This window comes from Hypanus sabinus, chromosome 1 (assembly GCF_030144855.1).
Source record: "Hypanus sabinus isolate sHypSab1 chromosome 1, sHypSab1.hap1, whole genome shotgun sequence".
In the NCBI taxonomy this organism is placed as follows: Eukaryota; Metazoa; Chordata; class Chondrichthyes; order Myliobatiformes; family Dasyatidae; genus Hypanus; species Hypanus sabinus.
In genome coordinates this window covers 35,815,231-35,841,111 of record NC_082706.1, presented here as the reverse complement: position 1 = coordinate 35,841,111, position 25,881 = coordinate 35,815,231, and the positions used below count along the sequence as shown (strand labels likewise).

The window sequence follows — 25,881 nt, the reverse complement described above, 5'->3', positions numbered from 1 at the left end:
AGAAATTCTTTCTCATTGCTGTCCTAAAGGAACATCCTCGTATTCTAAGGTTGTGCCCTCTGGTCATGCCAAGTCATGTACATACATCTGCAAGGAGTTTGCACTCAGCCCCAACTCCCTCAGTTTTACAGACCCAGATAGAGACCAAACTCTTCCTCACAGAAACGGGCATGAACGGATGAATGGATAATTTTTCCAGGCAGACAATATCAAACATAAACACAAGAAAGTTTGCAGAAGCTGGAGGAACTCACAGATCAAGCAGCATCTATGGAAATGAATACACAGTCGGCGTTTTGAGCTGAGACCCTTCTTCAGGACTGAAAAGGAAGGGGGAAGGCACCAGAATTAAAAGGTGGGGGGGGGGGGGGAGAGGAAGGAGGACTGCTAGAAGGTGATAGGTGAGGCCAAGTGAGTTGGAAGGATAAAAGACTGGACAACAAGGAACCTGATAGAAGAGGAGAGTAGACCATAGGAGAAAGAAAAGGAAGAAGGGAACCAGGGGAGGTGATAAGCAAGAGAGAAGAGGTAAAGAAGCCAAAGTGCTGAATAGAAGAAGAGAATGCAATATGAATCTCCTATCAGCTGACTAGATAACAACACTTATAGAACTGGGGATTGAGTTTCCTAAGATCAAAATGCTAGATGAAAATGCTCCAGCAAATCTATATTTTTAAGTTTTCTTTCCAAGAGTATTCAATTCATTAAGCACAATCTCATCATTACCAGTGAAGTTATGTAAAAAAGACATTTAAATCTGCTTCAGACAGGAACAGCTGAATCACCCCCAAAACTGAGAAGCTCCAGTGTCTCCAGATTAATCATGTTTCACTGTTTCCTTCCCCTAACAATGTTGCATGACGCTTCTCATAGCTGTTTAAATCATAGCTGTGCTGTTAAATTCTGCTATGTTCTAGACACTATGTTTTGTATGGCCCAGAGGGACAAATTTCAAATTTTGCTTTCAAATTTTGCTGCTGTAATCAACCAAAACTATTTGTTTCTGCCCTTCTCTTATTAACCATGGATATGTTATTATCTCAGCCATTTCATTTGTTTACACTCAAAGATCCAGTAACAACTAAGTTGGCCCTCCAGTCTCTCAAGTTGCCACTGAATAAGATCAGATCTTGACCTCAGTTCTATTCTCATGTTATACATTATATATACATTATATTTACATAACTGAAATTAGTCATTTGGCCAATGTGTGTCTCTCCCATCCTTGTTCATTAAAGTACATTAATATTTCTATATTCCTTTTTCCTTTACACATTTGCCTCCTTTGTGTATCCAAGTTAGATGTCTTGACAACTCCATGTAGTGTTGTGCTACATTCTAACCAGTGCCCCGGTAGAGACTACTCTCATGAATTGTCGTTATATTTATAAGAGTCTTACATCTGCAAAAGTGGAAATATCTTCTCTATGTCTACCTTATTAAACATTTAAATAATCTTTAAAGCTTCTATTGCATCAGTCCAAATCTGGTTAACCGCTTCTCATCATTCTTGCATCTTCTCTAATATCTCTGTAACAGAGCAGAATTGTTTCCAATATTCTCAATTTATGAAACTTTAGAAATGAATCTGAGTACTTTTAATTTCTTCTTCAGATTAAGAAGTCCTTCCTTGTCTCTACTGATGCTTTCATACTTTGTGTATTTCTGCCACCAGATCCCACCACTCCTCTTCTCTATTCAAACATATTTTGTAGATCGTCTTCTTATTCTTCAACTAAGACACATCGCATCACACTTTTCACCATTCCTGTTATTTTGCCAATTACACACTCATTCAGTTTTTAATAATACCAATTTTTAGAATTGCAACACTTCTGCTCTGTTTTATCTATCATTTTCAATTTGTGCGACAGAATTTCCCATCTTTTGGTTGAACTCCACATTTCCCACCTGACCACAGAGTCCACACATCCTGTCACTGTTTAGTGCAGGGGTGGGCAATGTTTACCACTGAAAGAGCCAATATGGACCCATTTCCCACAGAAAAGAAAACACTGGGAGCCACAAAACCCGTTTGACATTTAAAATGAAATAACACTGCATACAACGTTTTTTTTTGCCTTTATGCTATGTATAAACAAACTATAATGTGTTGCATTTATGAAATTGATGAACTCCTGCAGAGAAAACGAAATTACATTTCTGCATGCAACAAAAACATTTTGAACTCCGAAAAAAAGACGTTGGATTGAAGGTTACTCCATAGTTATCCTACCTTGGATCGAAGAATTAAAAGAAAGCGCGCACTGGCGGGTGTCAGGCATTGGCAGTGGTGATGTATATTAATAGCGATAAAAAAACACGTTGTAGCGGTGTGCTACATGCAGCACTAAAATAACGACTGCAGTCAAAGATAACTTTATTCGAACTAAACAGCCTTGCTTTAAAGCCTCCCTCAACCCGTCCCCGTGGGCGCGGATGCTCCAAAAGACACGTACTCACAAACCCCCGTAGGCTATCTCCCTTAGCCGGAACGGTGGCTAATTGTGAGCCGGTTCGGATGTGCCAGGAAATGGGGTCTCCACAACGTTTTATTTAGATTGTACAAGATCACCATAATCTTCAAATTTCGAGTTACATTTCAAAAACTAACAAACCACGGGGAGCCGCAGCACAGAAATGAAAGAGACGCATGCGGCTCCGGAGCCGCGGGTTGCCGACCCCTGGTTTAGTGGCACCTCCCTGAAAGTCATTTGGAAATCTAAGGAGATCTCACTTCCTAAATCAGGTTTGGTGGCTAATCTTTCAAAAAAGACTCCTGTTAGTGCTGCTGCCTCACCTCTGGGGACCCGGTTTGAACCTGACCTCAGGTGTTACTTGTGTGGAGTCTACATGTTCTCCCTTTGATGATTTTGATTCCTCAGGTGCTCTGGTTTCTTCGCATATTTTCAATCAGTACTAATAAGTAAAGTAGAAAAAGAATCAAACAAGAATTGATGGGCATGTGAGATAGGGAATGTGGGAGGGGAAAAAGGAAAGGGAATGTTGGGATTAAGCTAATAGGAATGACAAACTTGAACTGCCTCCATTTTTAAGTACGAATTCAATAAAATGTTAAAACAATTCTTGAAATTCATAACAGTTCCTTATTAACTTCTCACTAATTGTGACATCTTTGAGTATCTATTTTATTCACTTTCCTATCACCAACATTAATAGTCCTTTCTAAAAATGGAAATTTTATTAGCTCCCTACCAGCCATCATTTATTTTTTTCATATCCATTTTCACATAATATATGTGTTTCACTATGTTTCAGTATATCACCCTACTTGCTGTGCCTCACATTGCATTGCCCCTCATCTGCCCTTGCTCTCCACATTTAGGCACCAATTTCTAATTATTGACTCTACTCTCCCCCTACCAACATTATTTTGCGCATCTTCTTATTACAAAGCAGTAACCACCATGGACATCAAAGAGCAGATGTAAATGATCACCCAGGACTATAGATTGCAACTCAGTGACCTAATATGGAATTACATTTAACTTTCAAAGCTACATTCATCAAAATGTGCTTGTTTTTACATTTAAATTGTCCTTTGATTGAAATTTTTCAATTGTTAGTCATAAAATAAGGAAAATCCAGGGAAATTCGTCAGCCTATCTTCTCCCTGAGAGAATGGAAACTAAAAGGGGAGAGACAAATTGATTAAGAACGCATTTTTGAAATTATAGTAATTAGTTAAACGTAGCATTTAAAAACATGCTCGGGGTTAGAATTTAATGCGTGGTTATTCTAGAGTTCTCATGTAAACAAGAATTACAAAAATAAGGTACAAATAACATTCTTACTCAGGGCATTCAGTTGATGTCAAAGACAAGGGTGGAACTGTGCTAACTCCACCTGGTCTGGTTTATCTTCTGTGGTGCATGAATTGGCTGTTTCTTAGGCTGTGCAGTTACCAGGAAAAGGTAGAAAAGGAAATTAAGTGCCAGCTTATAAGCCACATCCAAACCAAAAGTAAACCAAAAGAGAAAAAAGTAAAAATGAAGATATTGAAAATGTAAACAGAATTCTGAATTTGTAAAGTCATTTGAATAGTAGCATTTATAGCAGTTTTCATGTTTAAAGAGGAAGACAACTCCTGGTAATAGGCTTAGCAATAAAATAACAAAATGCAGGATTTGAGTAATCCCCCATAATTCCTCAATAGCAACTACAGCTGCTGGTAATCCCAATGGTAAAGCTAAAACTAAAAACAGCATAATAACTAAGTGATATATTTAGATACAAACGTTTTCTGCAAGATTACAGTGCTACATATACATTAGATACTAACTCTGCTGTAATACTGCTCCAATACTGCTCCTACATTGGATACTTGCAATGGTGCCCTCTCAACACCATTGGGTAGTGTACTCCTAACATCATTCTACATTGCATGTTTACATTATTGTTAAACAAAGGTTGTGTGTGCACTGTCTGTTCTATCTCTGTTACTTCATCGCTACTGTTCCGAACCTGCCCTTACCTATGTGCTCCATTGCCGCCCTATTAACATTGCTCCCACTTTCAGGATGATGCCATCCCTGAACACATTTGCTTTACTACCCTGCTGAAGTGGCCATAAGCCAATCAGTTATATCAAACTATTACATTAAAACTGAGAAAAGATAAAATGGCCTTGGATTTAGACACAGCAAAGTTTCTCCCAGCACAATCAACTTGTCAAGTCCTCCTCACAGTCACTGGGAAGTCGAAATTGGGAAGAGCTATCCCACTGACTAGTCATGATAATGTCCCAGATTTCTCCATTACTAAAGTCAAAGTAAACTTAATATCAAAGTATGTTACCTGAGATTCATTTTCTTGCAGGCATCTATAGGAAATACAGAAAACAAACAAATACAATAGAATTTATGCAAAACTATACATAAACAAAGACTGACAAACAACCAATGTGCAAAAAAAAAGACAAACTGCACAAACAAAAAGTAAATAATACTGAGAACGTGAATTTTAGAGTCCTTGAAAGCAAGTCTGTTGGTTATGGAGTTGAGGTGAGTGAAGTTATCCACACCAGTTCAGGAGCCGGAAGGCTGTAGGGTAACTACTTTCCTTGAACCTGGTGGTATGGGACGTAAAGCTCCTGTACCTCCTGCCCAATGGTAGTAGTGAAAAGAGAGCATGGGTCCTGAATGATGAATGCTGATTTCTCGTGGCAATGCTCCATGTAAATATGCTCAATAGAGAGGAGGGCTTTGCCTTTGATGAACTGGGCTGTATACATCACTTTCTTTTATAATATTTGGGTCAATCCTATTGATATATTCCAATCCAGTTCTAGTTAATTCTTCCTTCGCTTCTAGTTTGTAACGTTTTCCATCGCATTGTCTGATGCAAGATATCTAATTCCTCTGCTGTTTCTTAGAAAGCAGAGGAATTCCCAATAACTATTTCTCTGAACAAGTATTCACTTTGACCCCTCTCTTTTCAAATGTGCAGTCAGACAAACTCTTTTTCTATATTATTACTTTGCGTTAGTAAAGTTCCTCATTCTTTATTTTCCTACTGGATACTAAGCTTTGGGTCTGCCACTATTTTTTGCTACTAGATATGTTTTTTCTCTTTTAACTTAATGCCATCCTAAACTTCCTTGGTTAGCTGTGGGTGATTCACACCCCCTCCCCTTAAATCCTTCTTCCTCAGTGAGACATCATTTCGATGGCTGTCACAAATTAGCTCCTTAAGTGTCTGCCATGATTTGTCTATTGTCTGAACTGCTAACCTGCTTACTTTAGCCAACCCTAACCAAACTCCTTTGGAATGCTGTATCCCTTATTTAGGATTTACATTGCTATTTTCAACTGAAGTTTTGAACTCTCGAGCAGATTGCTAAATTCTATCATGCTGTGATCTCTGCTTCCTAAAGGGTTTTTCTACTCTGAGATCATTTATTAAACCTGACTCATTATAAATTACCAAATCCAAACTAGCTCATGCCTGCTTGGAATACATTGCTCTTGGAAACTATCCCAGACCATTCCTTCTCATGGCTACCATTTCCCGTGTCCTTAACCCAATCTACATGAAGGTTTAAAATCAACCATTATTAATGTAATTCTCTTTATAAATGACATTGGCATTCCTTAAATTGCCTTATTTGCTACAGTGCGTTATTCTGACTGCAGTCTTCTTTTCCACTGTATTTTGTTTACCTCCACCAAAGTGAAAGCTACATCTTCTAACACCTAGACTGTCTTACATTACTGTCCTGGTGAAGGATCTCAGCCCAAAACATCAACTGTTTATTCCCCTCCTGTCCGACCTGCTGAGTTCCTCCAGCACTCTGTGGTTGTTGCTAAGGTTTCTAGCATTTGCACAATCTCCTGTGTTTACATTGCTTCTTTTATAGAACTACCCCACCAGCTTTTCCTTCTTGTCTGTATTTCAAAAAAGTGCAGAGGGTGTGAAAAAAACTGACAAGGATGTTGCTTTGACTGGAAGGCTTGGGTTATGAGGGGAGATTGGATAGGTTGGGACTGCTTTCCCTAAAGTAAAAGAAACCGAGGACTGACCTTGTAAAGTTTTGTAAAATTATGAAAAAGGTTGAGTGTAGTCAATATAAGAACATAATAGTGTAGTCAATATAGAATATAAGAACATAAGAAATAGGAGCAGAAGTAGTTTATTCAGCCATTCAGCCCTGGTCCAATACTAAACAAGATCAGATCTGACTTTCTATCTCAAATATCATTTTCACGCCCTATCACCACATCCTTTAGCATTCAGAAATCTATCTATCTGTTTTGAATATAATCTCAGGGACAACATAACCCTCCAACATGGAAAGCTACAAACATTAACAATTTAATGAGTGAAGAAATCTCTCCTCATTTCTGTGACAAAGGCCTACACCTTAATTTCTATTAAGTGACAGGCCCTTATAATAGATAAGATTGACAGTAATCTAAACTAATCTGAGTCTACCACTCCCAAGATTTGGATTCCTCAGCCATGGAAAGCATCCTTCCTATGTTGACTTTCCCATGTTCACTAAGAATTTTCTATTGCTAGTCTCTAAACTCCAGAGATTGGAGATCTTACTCGTTTATTCATTTCTCACTTGACAGGCTCATCATCCATGGAAACAGCCTGGTGGTTCTTCACTGTACTCCCTATTTAACTGCTATTTTTCCCCACAAATGTAACAATACTCAAAACGTGATCTCAACAAGGCCCTATACACACACAAGTGTATATGTGTACTGTATTAGAAGAGAGAAAAGGAGAGAGGGAAAGAGAGAGGGAAGATAGAGAGGGAGAAGATGGGGGAAGAGAGAGGGGTAAGAAAGAGAGAGGGGAAGAGAGAGGGGGAGAAGAGGGAGAGAGGAAGGGAAGGGGAAGTGGGGGGAGGGGATCAGGAGGGGGAGAGATTTAGTCCTTTCTGGGATCTGGTGTCATTGTCAAGGCATTTATTGACCAATCCTACTGCATTTGAGAAGATGGCAATAAGCCACCTTCCTGAATAGTAGCTCTGGTGGGAGTACTTCCAGTCCAGTTGGTGACAGAACTTAAACTAAGTGACAACCAAAGCCATGTCGATGCGACTTAGAGAGGAACCTGCTCCATGCACCTGCTACCCTTGACCTTCTTAGTGGCCTCAGAAGGTGCTATTAAAAGTAACCTGGGTGAGTAATTGCAGAGTAATTTATAAATGTGAGCACCATGGGTGAAGGGTTACTAATCAAGTGAATGATTTTTTTTGCTGGATAATTTTGATTTTTTTTCATCCAGAGTGGAAAATGCACCACTGCTTACGTGACTTTGAGACAAGTGTTTTCCACTCTGGATGGAAGCAAACTTGCCCGGTCGTTACAGATTGCGAACAGTGGTTGCCCAAGCTTAGATCCCTGTCACTGAGCAGCGAGTTCTTCACCAGGGCTAGAGACAAGACTTGGTCATAACGACCGTTCGGCCCATCGCTTCAAGCGCAGCAGTTCCAAAGACCCAGTCCCGTTATCTGCCAAGAGTTTGCCTGCTCTCACCACACCAGTTTCTACCCAAAGAAGTGCCAGGTTGCTCGTCAGTGTAGTTGAGTGGTAAAGGGATTGAGCCTGAACCACGGAGCCGCCGGCCGTGGCTCGCCCCGCCCAGCGGGGCCGGGCCGGGGCTGGGCCATCGTGCGTCAGCGCTCCTACAAGAGCCGGCGGGCGGAGCTATGCAGCAGATGGCGGACTGTTAGCGGAGTCGGAGTGGTTTCCACCGAGCGACGCAGACCAGGGCGGGGAGGGAAAGCCAAAAGAGCGCGGGGGCACTGCGGCCGTCGGCAGCCGCTGCTGAGGAACTCGCCTGGGAGCACCCTACCTGCCGAGGAGTCCGCGGCTTCAGGCCTGGAGTGTGGCCTACCGGCCGGCCCTCGCTGCGTACCCCAACATCGATCCGTCGGAGTCGCACTGTTAATTGGTGAGTTGCCGGTCCCGCACCCGGCCGACCCCGCCGCCGTCGCCGCGCCTGAGGGCGGCTAGAGAGGAGAGGGGCCCGGGCCCGCGCCCGGCTCCGTTCCATTGGGCCGACGACGGCTCCGGCGTGTTCCGGAACAATCCGGCGGCGCGGCCTCATTCATTCGGCAGGCCGGGTCGCGGCGCCAGGGGGAGCTCACGGAGCGGCCGGCCGGCCGGCCGGGTGCAGCGTGGCGGCGCGCGTTGTGGGCTCCGGGAGTGGGGGTGACGGAGCCTGTTCCCGGGCAAGGGGTCGTGGGACAAAAAGGGGGTGCCCTTGAGTGGGAGGTGGTGCCCTTGGTTATTTTTTTGGGTAGTGGTATGGAAGAGGAGGGTGCCGGTGGTTCGCAGGGGTCTGGGAGAGGAGGGTGCCTTTGTTTTTTTTGGGGGGGCAGCTGGGGAGAGCGGCGGCGTTTCTGTGCTGCCGATCCCCGCAGCCCGGCTGGTTGGGACCGGCGCTTTGTTGGCGGGAACGCGTTTCCTGATCGCTGTTTTCAAATGTTAGGGAGGCGCGAAAAGAGTAGCGCTTTGAATTTGCTCCAACCGACTCTGCTTCCGAATATTATTACACTGATAAATTCTGCTATTGTACGTGATTGTCTTTTTTTTGATAAAGTTGTTATATCGGTATTGTTAATCTTTATAGATAATCGATATCTTATTCGATTCAAATGTTCCTCATACTTTCCACCATCTGAGATATGGCTGGATGAGCAAAACATTTTAACATTTGCATGTTAGATTAAGTTGTAATCGAAATAATGGCGAAAGTTGAGGATTATGCTATTTTAATCTCTAACAATTCATTGGTGCGTTGCTTCAACATTGTTGGATTCCAGAAATGCGTCATCGAATATTTTAATTTCATTGCCTTTTGTTTCCACTTTCATTATAAATAAGTATTTTAATAACGTATTTTAGGAAATTGTTGAAGCAGATTGTTGGAAAATTCAAAAGTTTGAGTGAATTGTGGACAGCGAAATGGCCCCAAAATTGGGACAAGTAACAATCAAAATAAGTTATTCTGCTGTCAGTTTACGGGGATTGTAAATTCAAAATTTGGATTTTAAATATGGCTTAAGTTAAATAGCTTGATTTCTGCTTCTGAAGCTTTAATGTGACTAAAGTTTAAAATCTCAAAGAATGTTAATGGCACTTGATGCCACTGACAAAGTATCTTGTTTAGCATGAATTTAATCTCAATTTGTGCTTTTGGTTTTGAATCTATTTTGGAGATCACTTGGGTTGTGTACTGCTGAGTGAAATATCAATCAGATGTCATTTCTAATCTTCGGTTAAGAGTGCAGTATCCAAAATTGAACTTGCAATAGGAAAATGATTGAAAGAATTTATTAACAAACTGAGCATTGCATATGGAAATTTGTCAGTTGTGAATACTGGAATGTTACAACATGCTTATGATGTGTCCTCTATTTTTCCACAGGATGAAGAACAATCCAAATCTATTGTCGTGTCCACAATGGATTTCAACACAATCCCTGTAACTGCTGACTTTTGTAAAGACAGTCAAAGACAGACTATCAAACACAGAGGATAGCGAATACTACTGCACAGTACTTGTGTGGTGCACATTAATCTTCATTCTATTTAATCCATTATTTATTACATATCAATATATTTTGTTACCTCATTTTGTATATTTAAGTCAATAGTATTTTTTTTAAATCCATACCTCTAAAGCATTATAACTCGAGTGACCATGGCGTTGGAGGAGTATGTATGGATGGTTGTGGTGGGTTTCATCATTGCATTTATTTTGGCATTCTCGGTGGGAGCAAATGATGTTGCCAATTCATTTGGGACTGCTGTTGGTTCTGGAGTGCTGACACTCAGAAGAGCTTGCATCTTGGCTACGATCTTTGAAACGCTGGGTTCTGTACTGCTGGGTGCCAAAGTCAGTGAAACCATTCGGAAAGGAATAATTGATGTGGACATGTTCAACTCGAGTCAACAAGTGCTTATGGCTGGGTCGGTCAGTGCCATGTTTGGTAAGTAACGAGTGATGCATTCTCTCTGTTTGTGCCAGGAAGTTTTAAGTAATTTTTCTTAGAACATCATTGTTAATAATTGAAATGTAATTTTTAATATCTCACAGACACTTTGAAATGAAATGTTCTGTCTTCTACAGGTTCTGCTGTCTGGCAGTTATTAGCTTCATTTTTGAAGCTCCCTATATCTGGTACCCACTGCATTGTGGGTGCAACCATTGGTTTTTGTTTGGTGGCTACAGGAGCTTATGGTGTGAAGTGGCTGCAGCTGCTGAAGATTGGTGAGTTGTAATTTGGGCTCAGAATAGTTAAATGTTTTCATGGTGCTAGTCTGGAGAGTAAAGGCAACGGTTGCAGGACAGACTCTGTGCATTAAGTTGGTTGCTAGATAATTTTTGATGCATTTATTTTCCTAAGCAAATGATAACTGAATTTTTCTTACAAACCATAAATTTTGCTGGAAGAATTTCGTTAATCATCATGGTTGATTCTGAATAGTTTAAAATTATCTTTAGGCTTGTTTTCTTTCCTGTAATTTATTACTCCTTGTAGCCATGAAAAGTTAAATCAATGATTTGTAGAGTCCTTCAGAATTGTGGCCATTTTCTTTTGATTTTCACTGGTATGTAAATATAACAATTTTAAGTGTGTGCCAGTAATTTTAAATTTATAATCTGAGACTTAACCATATCACTACAGCAGTTGAGGCTGTGTGGTGGGCACCACAAATCTGAACCAAAGAAAGCTCATTGCACTTTCAGGAAAAGCGTTATTTACCTCTGTTAATATTATAATTTCTTCAATTTGCACAGTTGCTTCTTGGTTCATCTCACCTCTGCTGTCTGGAATCATGTCTGCTGCTGTCTTTTACTTGGTCCGCTGCTTTATTTTACGCAAGGTAAATTGTTATTCATTATGAGTTGGCAAAAGCTGTACTTGGTAAATTTTAGTTGTGCTTGCTGCTGGTGAATTGCTGACCTGTTGGTGGTGCTGATGGAGCTTTGAGATTGTTCTGCTGAAGGAATATCAGGATGCCAAGAATACAACTCCGAGGTGATGCTTCAATGTGCCACCTTACCACAAAGTGGCTGAAATGGGTTCTGGGAGGTGGTATCAAAACAGTTTGGTAACCTCTGCAGTGGAATTTGTAGAAGGCATCCCTTGAATTCCAAAACTGAATTGTTGATTTTCCATAAATTTGAAATTTATGGATTCCACATATCAAGGTTATGATGGAAGAAATATCCACATGCAAGTCAATCTAATTTTTTAATCTTCACATACAAAGATTTGCAGCAGCAAGTTGCTTCTCGCCCACTGTAGCAATCCACACAATCTTTCACAAGCTCATTCTTTTTTTTTGGATGGTCGGATACAGACTGTAATGACAAAGTTTGATCACTGCAAGGATTATCAGTATCTTTTTAAGCTATAAGGTTTAATTTCATTTTGCTGAGGCCAGGTTGAAATTAATGGCACTTACAGCTCAATAGTTCAGAGGTGACGAATCTGGTAAAACAAAGCTGTGGAGGTAAATGGGGTTGGACTGAAAGGAGAGGAGAGATGCTTAGTAAGTATAGAGGTGAAGGGAGGAGATGGAGCAAGAGCTAGTAAGAGGAATGATTAGCAGATGGAGACAAGAATGGAAATGTTGAAAAATGATTTGCTGCATACAAATACTGTTTGGGTGAAGAGCAAGAACCAAGGTGGGAAATGGAGATGTAGGGAGGGATCTCCCCCACCCCAGCAGCTGGGAGGAATGGGGAGAGAGGCCTGGTTCCTGAAGAAAAGACACATCTGATGTCAGGGAGTGGAAGACCTCATCTTGAGAACAAACCTAACTTGTGAAACTGAGAGAAAGGAATGTCCATAAAAAAGGACAAGATAGGAGGAGGTGTGATCTAGGTTGTGAACAATGAATTGTGTTTGCATTCTGTCTGTGTTCAGTTCTTCTATTTTCCCTTCTTTTCTTCCTCTGCCCCATTGTCCAGTTTCTTATCCCTCTGTTTTCTACCCATTTCATCTGCAGTGGCTCTTTGCCTTTACTTATGATGTAGTCTCCTTGTTCCACCCTCTCTTCCTTCCTCACATGAACCCACCTGTTTCTTGCCCCACTCTATACTGGCCATTTCCCCTACAGTTCAGGGGCAGGGTCTTGACTTGAAACGTCGTCTGCCCGTTTCCTTTTACTGATGCTGTCTGGCCTGTTGTGTGCATTAATTTCCTTCTACAACCTTGTAGATAATTATAGGTCCACAATCCCTTATCCGAAGTTCTGAAATCCAAAAAGCTCTGGAAAATGGAAGTTTTTTTTTTGCCAACAGCTGATGTCACTCAGGTGTGACGTGGCAGCGCTGGCAGAGGCCGCCAGATGTCAGTTGTGGCTCAGTGCTCGTTCTGGTATTTTGTGTTCACTGTTGACTTTGTTTAATTTTACTGTGAAAATGTCAAAAAGAGCTGCAGATACCCCTATGGGTAGCAATGAGAAAAAGAGAAGGAAGCACCTATCATTGTCAATAACACAGAAAATGGAGTTATTGCAGAAGCTTCATTGTGGTGTGTCTGTGCGGCGTCTTTCTTAAGAATACGGTGTCGGAACTACCACTGTATATGATCTAAAGAAACAAACAGGCTAAGTTTTTGGTATCTGTGGGGGTGGGGGGGGGGGGTCCTGGAACCAATAAGGAGGGATTCTGAATTCCGAAATGCAACTGGCCCCAGGAATTTCAGATGAGGGACTGTGGACCTGTACTAGACGCTGTAGAACGGGCATTGTTTATATGCATGGATCATTCCTCTTGACGCCAACTACCAAGTTTCAGCTTAAGTCTGTACAGACTGAAAAACAGACAGCTTTCATGTTATGGGTGGGAGAAGGATTAAGTTCCTAGCAAAAGTGGCAGTATCATTACTTTCTGTCTGTAAAAGTTTTTGTCATCTGTTCATGTGTCTGCCAAATGCAAAAACTAAACAATGGTGAGCAGGAAGATGGCTTGAATTTTCTTGACAAAAATGTTAATGAAGATGGCCTTTTGCCAGATGCAAAGCAAGGTCAGTTCATTACCATCTGCATCCTTTTTGACCTTGCATGAAATTTAACCCTTTTAGAGTGTATTTCTTGAATATTCTGTAAAGCTTGTACCCTGTGTTTCTGATATTAAATAGACCACTTGATCTTGATTGTCTCCAGTGGCATAATCTGAATCAACAAAGGACCTGCCTCTGCTTGGAAGGGAGCGTATGCTTGTTTCCTGGATTGCTATTTATTCCTTTACATTGGGACAGGACTGTTATCTTCAGTTGGAGTCCATGTTTGTGTATGAGTGGTAACTCAGGTGAAATGGGAAATGTTATTTGATCCTGATTTGAGAGAGGCCGAAACCTAGTAATCTGAATCTGTGCATTTGTCTTTTCTGTAGCCGCCTCCATTCCTACTTTCTGCTGTACTCATTCTGGACTTTAGTGTATCTGTTTGATATTGGTAACTGTTTATCCTGAATTCCTCTTTTGGAATTTTCTGTCCCCTTTAAGAAAATTGAAGCCCATCTCCCATTTGTTCTTTTGGGATTAGTGTCACACCCAGGGTATTTTGCCACTTCAGGGATTTACAGGTTTATAACAATAGTTAACTTATGAAATGTATGTCTTAGTCAGATTCCTGAAAGTTTAAGATTAGATTACAAGTGGAAAGGGATGAAAACATTTCATTGAATTCGGTTCTTCTGTGTTTCAGGCTGACCCTGTGCCAAATGGACTCCGAGCTCTGCCTGTCTTCTATGCCTGCACAATTGCAATTAATCTTTTCTCTATTATGTATACGGGAGCACCTTGTAAGTACTAACTACGTTGGAATCCAAGTAGAGCAATTTATTTCTTTTGGTCTTAAGCATTTTTGTAAAATAACAATTCATTAGAATCTTACAAAACAGAGTGGATCATTCAGCCAGGTCCATAAACATTCTCCCAGCTATACTAATTCATTTACCAGCTTTTGGACCATGTCCTTCCTTGCATGCCTTTGTGATTCATGTGTCTGTCTAGAGCAGTGGTTCCCAACCTTTTTCATTCCATTAAGCAAAGGGTCTGTGGGCCTCAGGTCTAGAGATTTAAATGTTGAGTCTTGCTGGGCAGTGCATTCTAGAATCCAGCCATTGTTGAAAAATCTTCCTGTGACTTCGGAACCAGCCCCTTATGCATTATAGATTTGGATATCTCTGTCAATGGTAAATGTCTGTTGCTGTTTATCTTATTGATGCCCCTCATTTTGTATACCTCATTCAGATTCCCCCTCCACCTATCCCTTAATCACCCCTGCTTCAAGCAAATCAGCCTCTCATATTGAAAGTGTGCCTTTGCATGGAAAAATGTTTGACCACATTAGACTTCAAACCGGAGAATATGGGCCAAATGAAACTGCTTTCCTTTGGGGCCAAGGTACAAAACACATTACCAACTGTACAAAGCACAATATGCTTTTGGTAATGTGTTTTACTGCTTGGCATCAGAGGAACTCTGTCTTGGCTATATTCATGTATGGTTGATTGTTAAACTTGTGCTTCATAGATCAAGCATTTGGCTTGTCAGTACCTGTTTTTTTTTAAACACCTAGTTATGCTGCATTATCATTAATGAACCTAGGACACTAGCTGGCAGCAGTGGTTTAAGATGATTTCCACGATGATGAAAATGGTGGAAGTTGTGTCAGTGCCCTTTCTAAATCACTGCTACAACTGAATTTTTAAAGTAGTCTTTCTACATTTGTCTGAAATAGTATAAACCATTGAAATTGAAACTGAAGATAAAACCTGGAATTTCGTTTTTGCCATTCTAAAAGATCAATTTGTGAACCGCATTTTTCAATGATATTGTAACTGGATGGCATTGCACTTTTCCCCCAGGGTCTTGAGTTACACTATTTTTCTTTCTATTGGACTCAAGTTTATCATTGGTGAATGATTTAATTGTTCAGTTGTCTTATTTGGGAAGGGTGGAAATGTGTTAAGAGTCCAGTTTCTTGTGATTCTAAAGTAATTTTTTTTTAAATCCTAGTACTAGGATTTGACCGGATTCCACTCTGGGGTACAATTTTGATTACATTGGGAAGTGCTGTGATCTGTGCATTCATCGTCTGGTTCATCGTCTGTCCCAGAATGAAGAGAAAAATCGAAAGTAAGTGAAATTTAGAGACTTCAGTGGTCGAAATGCCACATTGGGCTTTCAGGTGAGTGCATTGGAAGTGTAGGGTGAGGGTATGAGTTAACAGTTCTGAATTTACTGAAAAGCAATGTCCAACAATATGTAACATCTTTTCTTTCCCTTTGTATGAAGTGTATATTAGCTGTGGCTAACATTTATTGAGAGAAACAGGGTCACCAGGCTAAGGTGGGCTAGAGTCTACTTGCTCTTGCTTCCAATGTCCACCCTGGCTCCAGGAAGCCGGGAAATGACTTTATAAAGCTGGAATAAAACAGGAAACACTTCAGTCAATTATCAGGAAGTATCTGTGGAAAGAAACATTACAGGTTAAGAACCCTCGGGCAGCTTTATAAAGCTAGTCTTTGACTCTGTTTCAGGTACCTAATTATGCTAGAATGTGTAAGTATACTTTTCAGTAGGAACTAACTCTGGATAACTACCACTCAATTATCGATTTTGCATCTAAGTGGAATTCTGAGGTAATTAATGTTCGCTGTTTTGTATGCAATTATTTTGCTGATTTGCTCTACTTAACATTAGTTAGACTGAATGAACTGTGTGGCGTAAGGAGTAAACACTGCAATAATAGTTGATATTATTTGCTCACTGAATTGACTTGTTTACTACAGATAGAAACAAAGCTAGATACTGTAAAGGATTCTTGAGCCAATGGGGTAATGCCTGGGATGTCTGTTTGAGGAAGTCATAATGCAATTATATTCAAGCCAGCTTTTTTTATTAAAAAAAATGCAAATGTTGCAAGCTTTTCACCACCTTGGTATTTTAACTTGCTGTGCATTACTGATGTTGAATTCTATATGCAAGTTGACTGCTTTTGGAGGTAGGGATGTGGTAGTGGTTGATACACAATCAATTCATTAACTGAATTTCATTTTAATGAATGGATGAACTTTGACTAGTTTTTCTGTTCAGAAGGTAAAGGTGACTCATTTTGTGCTCATTTTTGTGCTCAACAGGAGAGAGAAAAGTCTGCAATCTAGGTAATATGCTAGACAAGAAGAGTGAAGATTACTATTCAGTATCCAAAGAAGACCTGGAAGAGCCCCATTTGAAAGTTCCTTTGACTGATACAGCATCTGAAATCAAGACTCCTGTGACTGACACTGTTCCTGCTGTTTTGCCTACGAAGCAGAATGGAAGAATTGCTTTTATAGGGGACTCGACAGAAGATGTGGGAAAGGATAGTGTTTCCAATGGCGAGATAAAGGAAACCAATATTGATCGTGTGATGAATGGTAAGAGATAAAGCATATTCCAGTTTGTGTATTTCAACAATTTTCATTGGCATTTCTTGCCTGGAACTCCTTACCAATATTTACAGCTGTTGCATTGGAGTCAATACCAACAATTCAGTAAATATTCAGTCTCAATTATGTGTAATTCCTTTAGAAACTGTGTTTTCCTAAGTGAAACTATATGGTAATTGTTGACATCTTTTTGCTAAACAATGTTCGGCTCCCTACCAAGTTTTATGAAGTTGCAAAGTTAGTGTACAGGCTGACCCTGAATTCCAAATTGTTTAAATGCAAAGAAATCAAATTAAGTTCTTGTAATAGGATGATCTTGAAAGGCATAGTTTTTTAAAGTTATAAATGTAATTTATTTCTTTGATCACGATTTTAAACAAGATTTTTTAAGTAGTAATTCAAAATAGTATTTTCAACGAGGCTAATTTTCTTCCTGATGAGATTTAGTGGGCTTTCCTGGTTTTATTTTAAAATGGCCTCCAGTCAATTGCTGTTTTTACTTTGGTAAGGAGCTATTCAAAAACTTAATTTGTTATTGTATTTTGAAGCTAGAGAGATTTATCCAGTATTTGTTAACAAAAGCTTCTAATCAGAGTAGACTCACCTGATTCTGTGAACAATCGTCAGCGTCTGCATTTGGGATCAATCTGGAATAGAAGCAGGATATGCTGGAAATGTCCAAGTTAAGCAGCCATGGACTAATAACTTGGGTTTGGGGAGATCAAATAGAATTAGCCCTTGGTCTCAATTACCAGTATAAATAGTAGTGCTTCTCGTAGAGAAAGTGAAGTCTTATTGCTGATCGGAGGACTGGAGAAGGGAATGATCCCAGAACTGAGATAAAGATGCCAGTGAACGTTTAGATTGAAAAGGTATTTCATCAGAACTCGTCATTTTTGATATTAAAAGCAAGCATTTAATGACCATGAGGGTTGTAATTAGAAGATGAAATGCAATTATTTTCATTGTTTTTGCTTTGATTAGAGCAGTAACTGACCTAAAAACAGATTAGATTGCAATGGAATATTAAGTAAAAGCATCTGTAAGCTTTCCATCTTTGAAGACTAAATTTACTTCTGTAAAGTAAATTTAATTTGTTCAGTGTGAAGAGGAGGATGTTCTGAACACAGTAATCAAATTTTAATCACTGCAAGACTTTCTGAGAATTCTTCAGAAGGAAGGTCTGAGTGAGTTATTGAGATAGGGAGTTGGACAGATTCCTTCAGAATACTGGAAGATGCCTAGATGTGGTTTGAACTAGATCAGAATCTGGAGCTGGGTTGGGAACCGGGGAAAGGAAAACTATATCCTATGAGAAGTTGGGAGAAAATCAGGTAACGCAATGACGTTAACTGTAGTGGTTAAGACACAAGTCCTAAAGCAGGAAGAGTAGAAACCTTGCAAGGAGCAGGCTGAGAAGATGTTAATGACTCTTGTGAGTTTAGGAGCAGGAAGTAGTGAATCATAGTTGTGTAACCAGCTGTGCTTCATGCTTTTGTTTCTGTTTATTATCCCTTTAGGGACTGCACAGTTTGGAAGCAGTCATGTGCAGTTCAACCAGGTTATCAATAATCAGACCAGTACCAACAGCTACACAGGTCACTATCACACTGTACACAAGGATTCGGGATTGTACAAAGAACTTCTTCACAAGTTGCATTTAGCTAAAATGATAGACTGTGCTGGGGACTCGGGTGAACCAGGAAGCAGGCCATTACGTCGCAACAACAGCTATACCTGTTACACTATGGCAATTTGTGGCATGCCTCTGGCTTCTTTCAAGCCCAAAGAAGAAGTAAAGGCAGAGGAAATGGAAAAGTTGACATCTGGCTTGGAATCAAAGAAACGGATCCGGCAGGACAGTTACAGTAGTTACTGTAATGCTATGGCTGACTCAAATAAAACGTCCGAGGATAGAAGTGTGAAGCTTGAAATTGAAAACACAGAGCGCAAGTGCAGTGATGGGTCAATGGATGAATGGCGGGAGCAGGAGAAACCTGAGGTTTCATTACTTTTCCAGTTCCTGCAGATCCTAACGGCCTGCTTTGGCTCATTTGCTCATGGTGGCAATGATGTTAGGTGAGTAAATTTGCTTTTAATTCCTGGCAAGGGATTTACACACCTCAATTTGGTCAGGAAATTCCTAAACAATATTGAGTTTTCTATTATTTCTGTATAAATTAGTTTCCTGATGGTGAGGGAGGCATGTGAACAAACAGGATTTGTTTTTAAGCTAATTTTATGTAGGTCATTACAGTTCACATGGGTGTGTCCAATGAGCTTCTACAGCCTTATCTGAAATCTAGTTAATGGTGAGAATTAACGTTGAGATATAGGACCGGGAAGGGCCAAAATGTTGAGGAAAAATAACAAATTTCTTTTCCACAATAAAGAAATGCAATATTTAAAGAGTTTAAGCTTCAGTTTATATACATGTACTGAAGCACAACAGATTGGATTAGTATTTAAAATATGAATACAAAAAAGATTGCACCCAGTTTATAGAAATAATATTGACAAGTATTCTGTTCAGTAGCTTCATGGGCAAATATTTGTTTACATCAAAACTAAATTCTTGAGACTAGTCAGTTTTTATTCCACAATGCTAATTTTTTTGTTTTTGTTTTTAGTAATGCAATTGGTCCTCTGGTTGCGTTATGGGTTGTGTACTATACAGAAGATGTTAATTCAAAAACTGAAACTCCAATCTGGCTTCTGCTATATGGAGGTGTGGGCATCTGTCTTGGACTGTGGGTCTGGGGTCGTAGAGTTATTCAGACGATGGGCAAGGATCTGACACCGATTACTCCCTCAAGGTAAGTCTTAGAGGATTTTTATGTTGAAGATTTTGCATGTGAATGAGTTATAAGATTGACAATTACATTTGCTAGACTCTGCAGGATCTATTTAAGTGAAAGGCTAAAAGTAATATTTTGGGTATTGTGTAAAAGTTAGTTTAATGGCTAAAACTATCTGGATAAGCAAAGTATTTTAAATCTATGAAATTACGAATTTTGGCTCCTTGTAATATGGAGACACTCTGTTCTGACTGGGTAGCTATTGGGTAATTTCACCAGGTAAAATAGTTGCAAGCTTTTCATTCTTCCTCAAAGACCTCCCACAGTCTTTATACCACAGCAACAGTGGCATGAATAAAAATATATATTAAAAATATACAATTCTAACAAGTCAAAAGCTATTTCTTGTTGACCACATAATGCATATTATACAGCAGATACATTCTCTTGAACAAATCATAATTTTAATTCTTGCATTTATTTCAGTGAAAGGACTGAAACACAAAGCTTTTGAGTAAAATACCTGTTTTATTGGAGGAATTTATCTGGTCAGGCAGCATCTGCAGAGGGCTTATTACTGACTTGATGGAAAATTTGCTGAGTTGCAGCAACAGTACAGTGCAAAGAAATTACAACTTGCAAGTCAGTGTACATGTACCTTCAGAATCTGATGGTAGAGATCAAGACCCTGTTCCTAATGAAACTGTACTTTGGGTCTTCAGGCTCCTATTCCTCCTCAGTGAGGGAGTGTCCCAGATAGTCAGGGTCCTTGGTGATGGATGCAGCTTTGAGACACTTCCTGTTGAAGATTCCCTTTGGCTGACTGAATATACAATGCTATGCAGTGTATTGTAGATCTTGTGGGAGCCACAATACCAGGCTATGATGTAATAAGAACACTTTACACCATTCATCTGTAGAAATTTGCAGGTTTCTGGTATGATTGCATTGGTGAGCCCAGGATAGATTTTGAGATGTTGACACCCAGGAACTTGAGGCTGCTTGCCCTTCCCAGCACTGAGCCCTCAATGAGGAATGGTGTATATTTTTATGACTTACACTTCCTGAAGTCTATAATCAGTTCCTTGGCCTAGCTTGTGAGGTTGAGGTCGCCTGCACCTCTACCAGTCAATCTATCTCACTCCTATCTCTATCTCACACATCATCACAATTTGAGATTTCACCAATGGAGTCATCTGACATTTGGGACAGGATCTTGCATTTGGATAGCTTTGTTTGCAGGATTTACTAAACAGGAAGTGAACTGAACTGGGATTAGGTAATTGTAATATTATTAGATTTGTATTTTGATTTAATGTGATTTGTGAACTGGCTAGAAATTCTCTTCCAGCATACTAGCCAATGAAATGGACTAATGTTATTTACTTTCTTTTATAGTGGCTTCAGTATTGAATTGGCCTCTGCTCTCACAGTAGTTATTGCTTCAAATATTGGTCTTCCTGTTAGTACAACACACTGCAAGGTGAGTGTTGCTACTTGGGTCTTCCAATTGTGACAATTTAATCATTGAGGGTTCAGTGCAAAAAAAAGTTGCAATGTTCTTGCTTCATCTTGAATTGCTATGTTAATGGCTTGAAACTTGCAGTTGGCTTTTTTACTCCCCCCCCCCCCCCCCCCAACCATCTGTGCATGTTAAGACATTGTCAAACATATTCGTGATAAATTGGCTAAAGCATGCTTCTTCCTATTAACCTGTGAATTGAAACTTCACAATTTATTGTATGTGTTTCTACAGGTTGGTTCAGTTGTAGCTGTTGGGTGGATGCGTGCAAAAAAAGCTGTTGACTGGCGCCTCTTTCGAAACATCTTCATGGCGTGGTTTGTTACAGTACCAATCTCTGGTCTTATTAGTGCTGCCATCATGGCTCTATTCCAATATGTTATCTTGTAAATGTGCTGAGTACCACCTATCTTCAGCAACGTGTTATGGTCGTTACTGTGCTACTGTAGACCTGTTTATTCAGATTGTTTAATGTGAAATCTGTTCAATGGAAGTCACAGCTTTAACTTGAGTCTTTTTAACATCAGTATGTGTTGCAAGAGAGTCCAACTTGACTGACTATATGCTGTTTATTTTTCTGTATAATTTCACTTTTTTATTTGAACCATTGTCATTTGTTTTGTATAGTGTTTATATTACTGCATGTTTTTAAACAAGGTATAATGCTATTTAATACTGTGAACTGAGCTTTTTGAATTTAACACGTATGCATAAAGCACTGGATTCTCATTTAGCAACATGGTAAGCAACTAGAGTCCAGTTAATACCAGAGTAAGGTACCAAAGAGCGGGGCAATGAAATGAGCAGTTGTTTTACAAAGTCTTCCATTTAAATCTAACTATTATAGAAAATTACTCATTTGTAATTGAATTGGTCAAATGTTCATTAAAGATTAGCATACCTTGTATTTTTCCTTGTATTTCTTAAACATTCTCTGTTGCAAAATAGCACTAGTATGCAAAGTAGAAAACATTTTCATTTCATGGAAGATTGGAGAAAAATGGCATCCACAGATATGGCAACTGATTAATGCAATGTCCAAGATTGCAGATTGAGCCTCTATATTGTGACCCAATTTACAATCTAATTTGGCCAGTACAAGTGGGTTACACCTTTAGTACTAATGCTCAGCATTTGAACCCAAAGAAAGGTCAATTATAGGATAACATAATCAAGATATGTTAAAGAAATCACAAATGGAGTCGCAAGAATCTGCAGATGCTGGAATCTGGAGCAGTATATCGCTGGAGAAACTTGGTGGGTTGTGCAGCAGCCATGGAGGGAAATCAAAAGCCCATGATATGCCAGCCTTAACCTATTCAAAGATCATTCTAACCCTTTCCTCCCACATAGCCTCCAATCTGCTATCATCCATTTACCTAATTTTCTTAAATGCCTCTACCATCACCCTTGTTCCAGATACCCATGATCTTTTCTCACCCTCCCATACTTTCCACCAATTACCTGCTTATGCCTGCTTGTATTAGGCATTTCTATGCTGGGAAATGATCTGCCTATCTATGTCTCTTATTTTCTTTACACCTGTAACAAAGCATCGCTTGCCCTCCTTTGCACCAAAGAAAAGATCTCTACCTCACTTAACCAGTCTTCATAAGATATGCCTTCAAGTCCAGGCAGCATCCTGGTAAATCTGCACCCTTTTTAAAGCTATAATGTGATCAAAACTGAAGATGATAAACAAGTGTAGTCCAACTAAGGTTTTAGAGCCTGGGGACGTCACGTGATGACGTAGGATTGAGACGCTGGAACCCAGCCCTCCCGTAAAAAAGTTAATAAATTAATGTTTAAGTGAAGAAAAGTTAATTAATACTTTTTTAAGGTTACTTATAAACTACTCCGGATTGTTTTAAGCTATGCCTCATAAACAGAGGACGAAGAAAACTGCTACCGCGAAGACCGCTCAAGTTGGAACAGAATCAAGGCCTACATCTACCGAAGAACCGCGGACTCAGGTACAAAACACCACCGGTGAAACAGAAAAGGAGACTGCTGCAGCATCGGCCATTTCTAAAGGGAAAGATCAACGAGAACTGCGCAAGCATAAAGGAACGAGCATGCGCAAAAGAGAGCAACCAGAACTACAAAACCCAGCAACGACTGAAACCGACAGTGAAAGTGAGTCTGAGAGAGAGACAGACTCTCTGGAAAAATCAGACGAAGATGGAGATCAAGATGAAAGTTCCTCTGAAAATACAAAAAAGACTTTGAGGCAAATAATGCATAAATTAGAAAAATTAAATGCATTAAAAGTAATTAAAAGTAACCAAAAAGTAATTACAGAAAAAATAACAAATATGGAGGCTATGTTTGATAAAATGACAAAGAAACAGGAAAAAATGGAAAAGAAAATTACAGATTTGGACGTCAAAATGGAAGAAATGGAGGGAAGAATGAAGAGGATGGAAGATGATAATGATGCCTGGACATCAGAAAGAAAACAACTCGTGGGAAAAATTGATAAACTTGAAAATTTTAGCAGACGCAACAATATTAAAATTGTTGGACTTAAAGAAGGTACCGAAGGAGAAGACCCAATAAATTTTTTTCAAAAATGGATTCCTGAAAAATTGGAAATGGGAGAAGAAACTTTAATTGAGATTGAAAGGGTGCACAGAGCCTTAAGACCAAGATCTCAAGATGATCAAAATCCGCGATCAATTTTGATAAGATGTTTAAGATACCAAGATAAAGAAAAGATTTTGAGGGCGGCTGCCCAGGGTGCTAAAAGAAGAAAAGGTCCGTTGATGATAGCTGAGAAACCAGTTCTTTTTTATCCTGATATAAGTTATAACCTTTTGAAGAGAAAGAAAGAATTTAATCCAGTTAAAAATGTTTTGTGGGAAAAAGGTTATAAGTTTTTAATGCGTCACCCAGCAACACTGATAATTTTTTTGGAGGAAGGAAAAAGATTTTTTTCTGATTATCAAGATGCGGAGGTGTTTGCACAAAAACTTTCATCTCTTCATTAATTAAAAGTAGAGATTTCTAAATGTAATGGTTAAAGACGAAGACAGAGAAAGCAAATGGAACTGATGGACATTTAAGGACGATATAAGGGAGAAAAGTAATATTTTAGAAATATTAATTGAGAATAGTATGGTTTTTTTATATATATATTTTTTATGTTGCGGGGGGGCTGGGGAGCTTTGAATCGGTTACTACGGGATTCACGTGTGTAATCATGGCGATTGCCATGACCCGTACAATAGAGGGGGGTAATGTTGTTTCCTTTCTTTCACAACGTTAGTAGGGGGGTATTTTGTTGTTTTCTTTATTTTCTATTTTTCTTCTATTCTTTTGCCTGGATGATTGGTGGGGACACACATAGCAACATGGAGACTTTTAAAAAGATTTCCCAGGATACAATGAAAGTTGAAAGATTAGGTATTATTATAGATTGGAGTAACATAAATAAAAATAATGACTAATTTATTGAATTTTTTAAGTTTTAATGTTAATGGGCTTAATGGACCAATAAAAAGAAAAAGAATTTTAACATACATTAAAAAAAATGAAAATAGATATAGCTTTCTTACAAGAAACTCATTTAACGGATATAGAACATCAGAAATTAAAAAGAGACTGGGTTGGAAATGTTATTGCAGCTTCATTTAACTCAAAGGCAAGAGGAGTTGCAATTTTGGTTAATAAAAATTTACCAATTAAAATACAAAATGTATTAATTGATTCGGCAGGAAGATATTTAATTATACATTGTCAAATTTTTTCAGAACTATGGACTCTTATGAATATTTATGCACCAAATGAAAATGATGTTAAGTTTATACAGGAGGTCTTTTTGAATTTGGCTAATGCACATGATAAAATATTAATAGGTGGAGATTTTAATTTTTGTTTAGATCCAGTTTTAGATAGATCAATAAAGGCTATTACAAAATCAAAAGTAGCAAAATTAACTCTATCATTGGTGAAAGATTTAAATTTGATTGATATATGGAGAAGAATCAATCCAAAAGAAAGGGATTATTCATTCTATTCAAATAGACATAAAACATATTCAAGGATAGATTTTTTCCTAATATCAACAAATACTCAAGATAGAGTGAAAAACGTGGAATATAAAGCAAGAATATTGTCTGATCACTCTCCTTTAATAATGACAATGATAAAGACGTATCAATTTATAGATGGAGATTTAATTCAATTTTACTAAAACGTCAAGATTTTTGTGATTTTATGAAAAAGCAGATTCAGTTCTTTTTAGATACAAATTTACATTCAGTTGATGATAAATTTATATTGTGGGAAGCAATGAAAGCATATTTGAGAGGCCAGATAATAAGTTATACTTCTAAAATTAAGAAGGAATATATGATAGAAATAGATCAATTGGAAAAAGAGATTATAAAATTAGAAAAAGAATCTCAAAGAAATATGACAGAAGAAAAACGAAGACAACTTATTAATAAGTTAAAATATAATACACTCCAGACATATCGAACAGAAAAAGCAATTATGAGAACTAAACAGAGATATTATGAATTAGGTGAAAGATCACAAAGTTCTTGCATGGCAGTTAAAAACAGATCAGATTTCTAAAACAATAAATGCAATTCGGACAAAAGTGAATGAAATTACTTA

The 25,881-nt window shown here is 38.9% G+C and overlaps 2 protein-coding genes across 9 annotated transcripts in view; one reads left to right on the top strand and one right to left on the bottom strand.

The window, feature by feature from the left end:
• Positions 1-25,881, bottom strand: part of LOC132392796 (cytosolic purine 5'-nucleotidase-like) — a 226,290-nt gene that overhangs the window by 189,774 nt on the left and 10,635 nt on the right. The window lies entirely within an intron of this gene.
• Positions 8,163-25,759, top strand: LOC132392792 (sodium-dependent phosphate transporter 1-like). The gene is made up of 11 exons (XM_059967160.1): positions 8,163-8,430; positions 9,910-10,474; positions 10,615-10,755; positions 11,287-11,372; positions 14,208-14,304; positions 15,524-15,643; positions 16,648-16,926; positions 18,459-19,017; positions 19,569-19,754; positions 21,135-21,219; positions 21,493-25,759. The coding sequence occupies exons 2-11, from the start codon at positions 10,186-10,188 to the stop codon at positions 21,646-21,648; spliced, it is 1,998 nt and encodes a 665-aa protein (XP_059823143.1). The 5' UTR covers positions 8,163-8,430; positions 9,910-10,185; the 3' UTR covers positions 21,649-25,759.

Coding starts and splice junctions, on each gene's coding strand:
- LOC132392792 (XM_059967160.1), top strand. CDS start 10,186: ATGGCGTTGGAGGAGTATGTATGGATGGTTGTGGTGGGTTTCATCATT. Junction 10,475..10,614: donor GTCGGTCAGTGCCATGTTTG/GTAAGTAACGAG, acceptor TGTCTTCTACAG/GTTCTGCTGTCTGGCAGTTA. Junction 21,220..21,492: donor TTAGTACAACACACTGCAAG/GTGAGTGTTGCT, acceptor GTGTTTCTACAG/GTTGGTTCAGTTGTAGCTGT.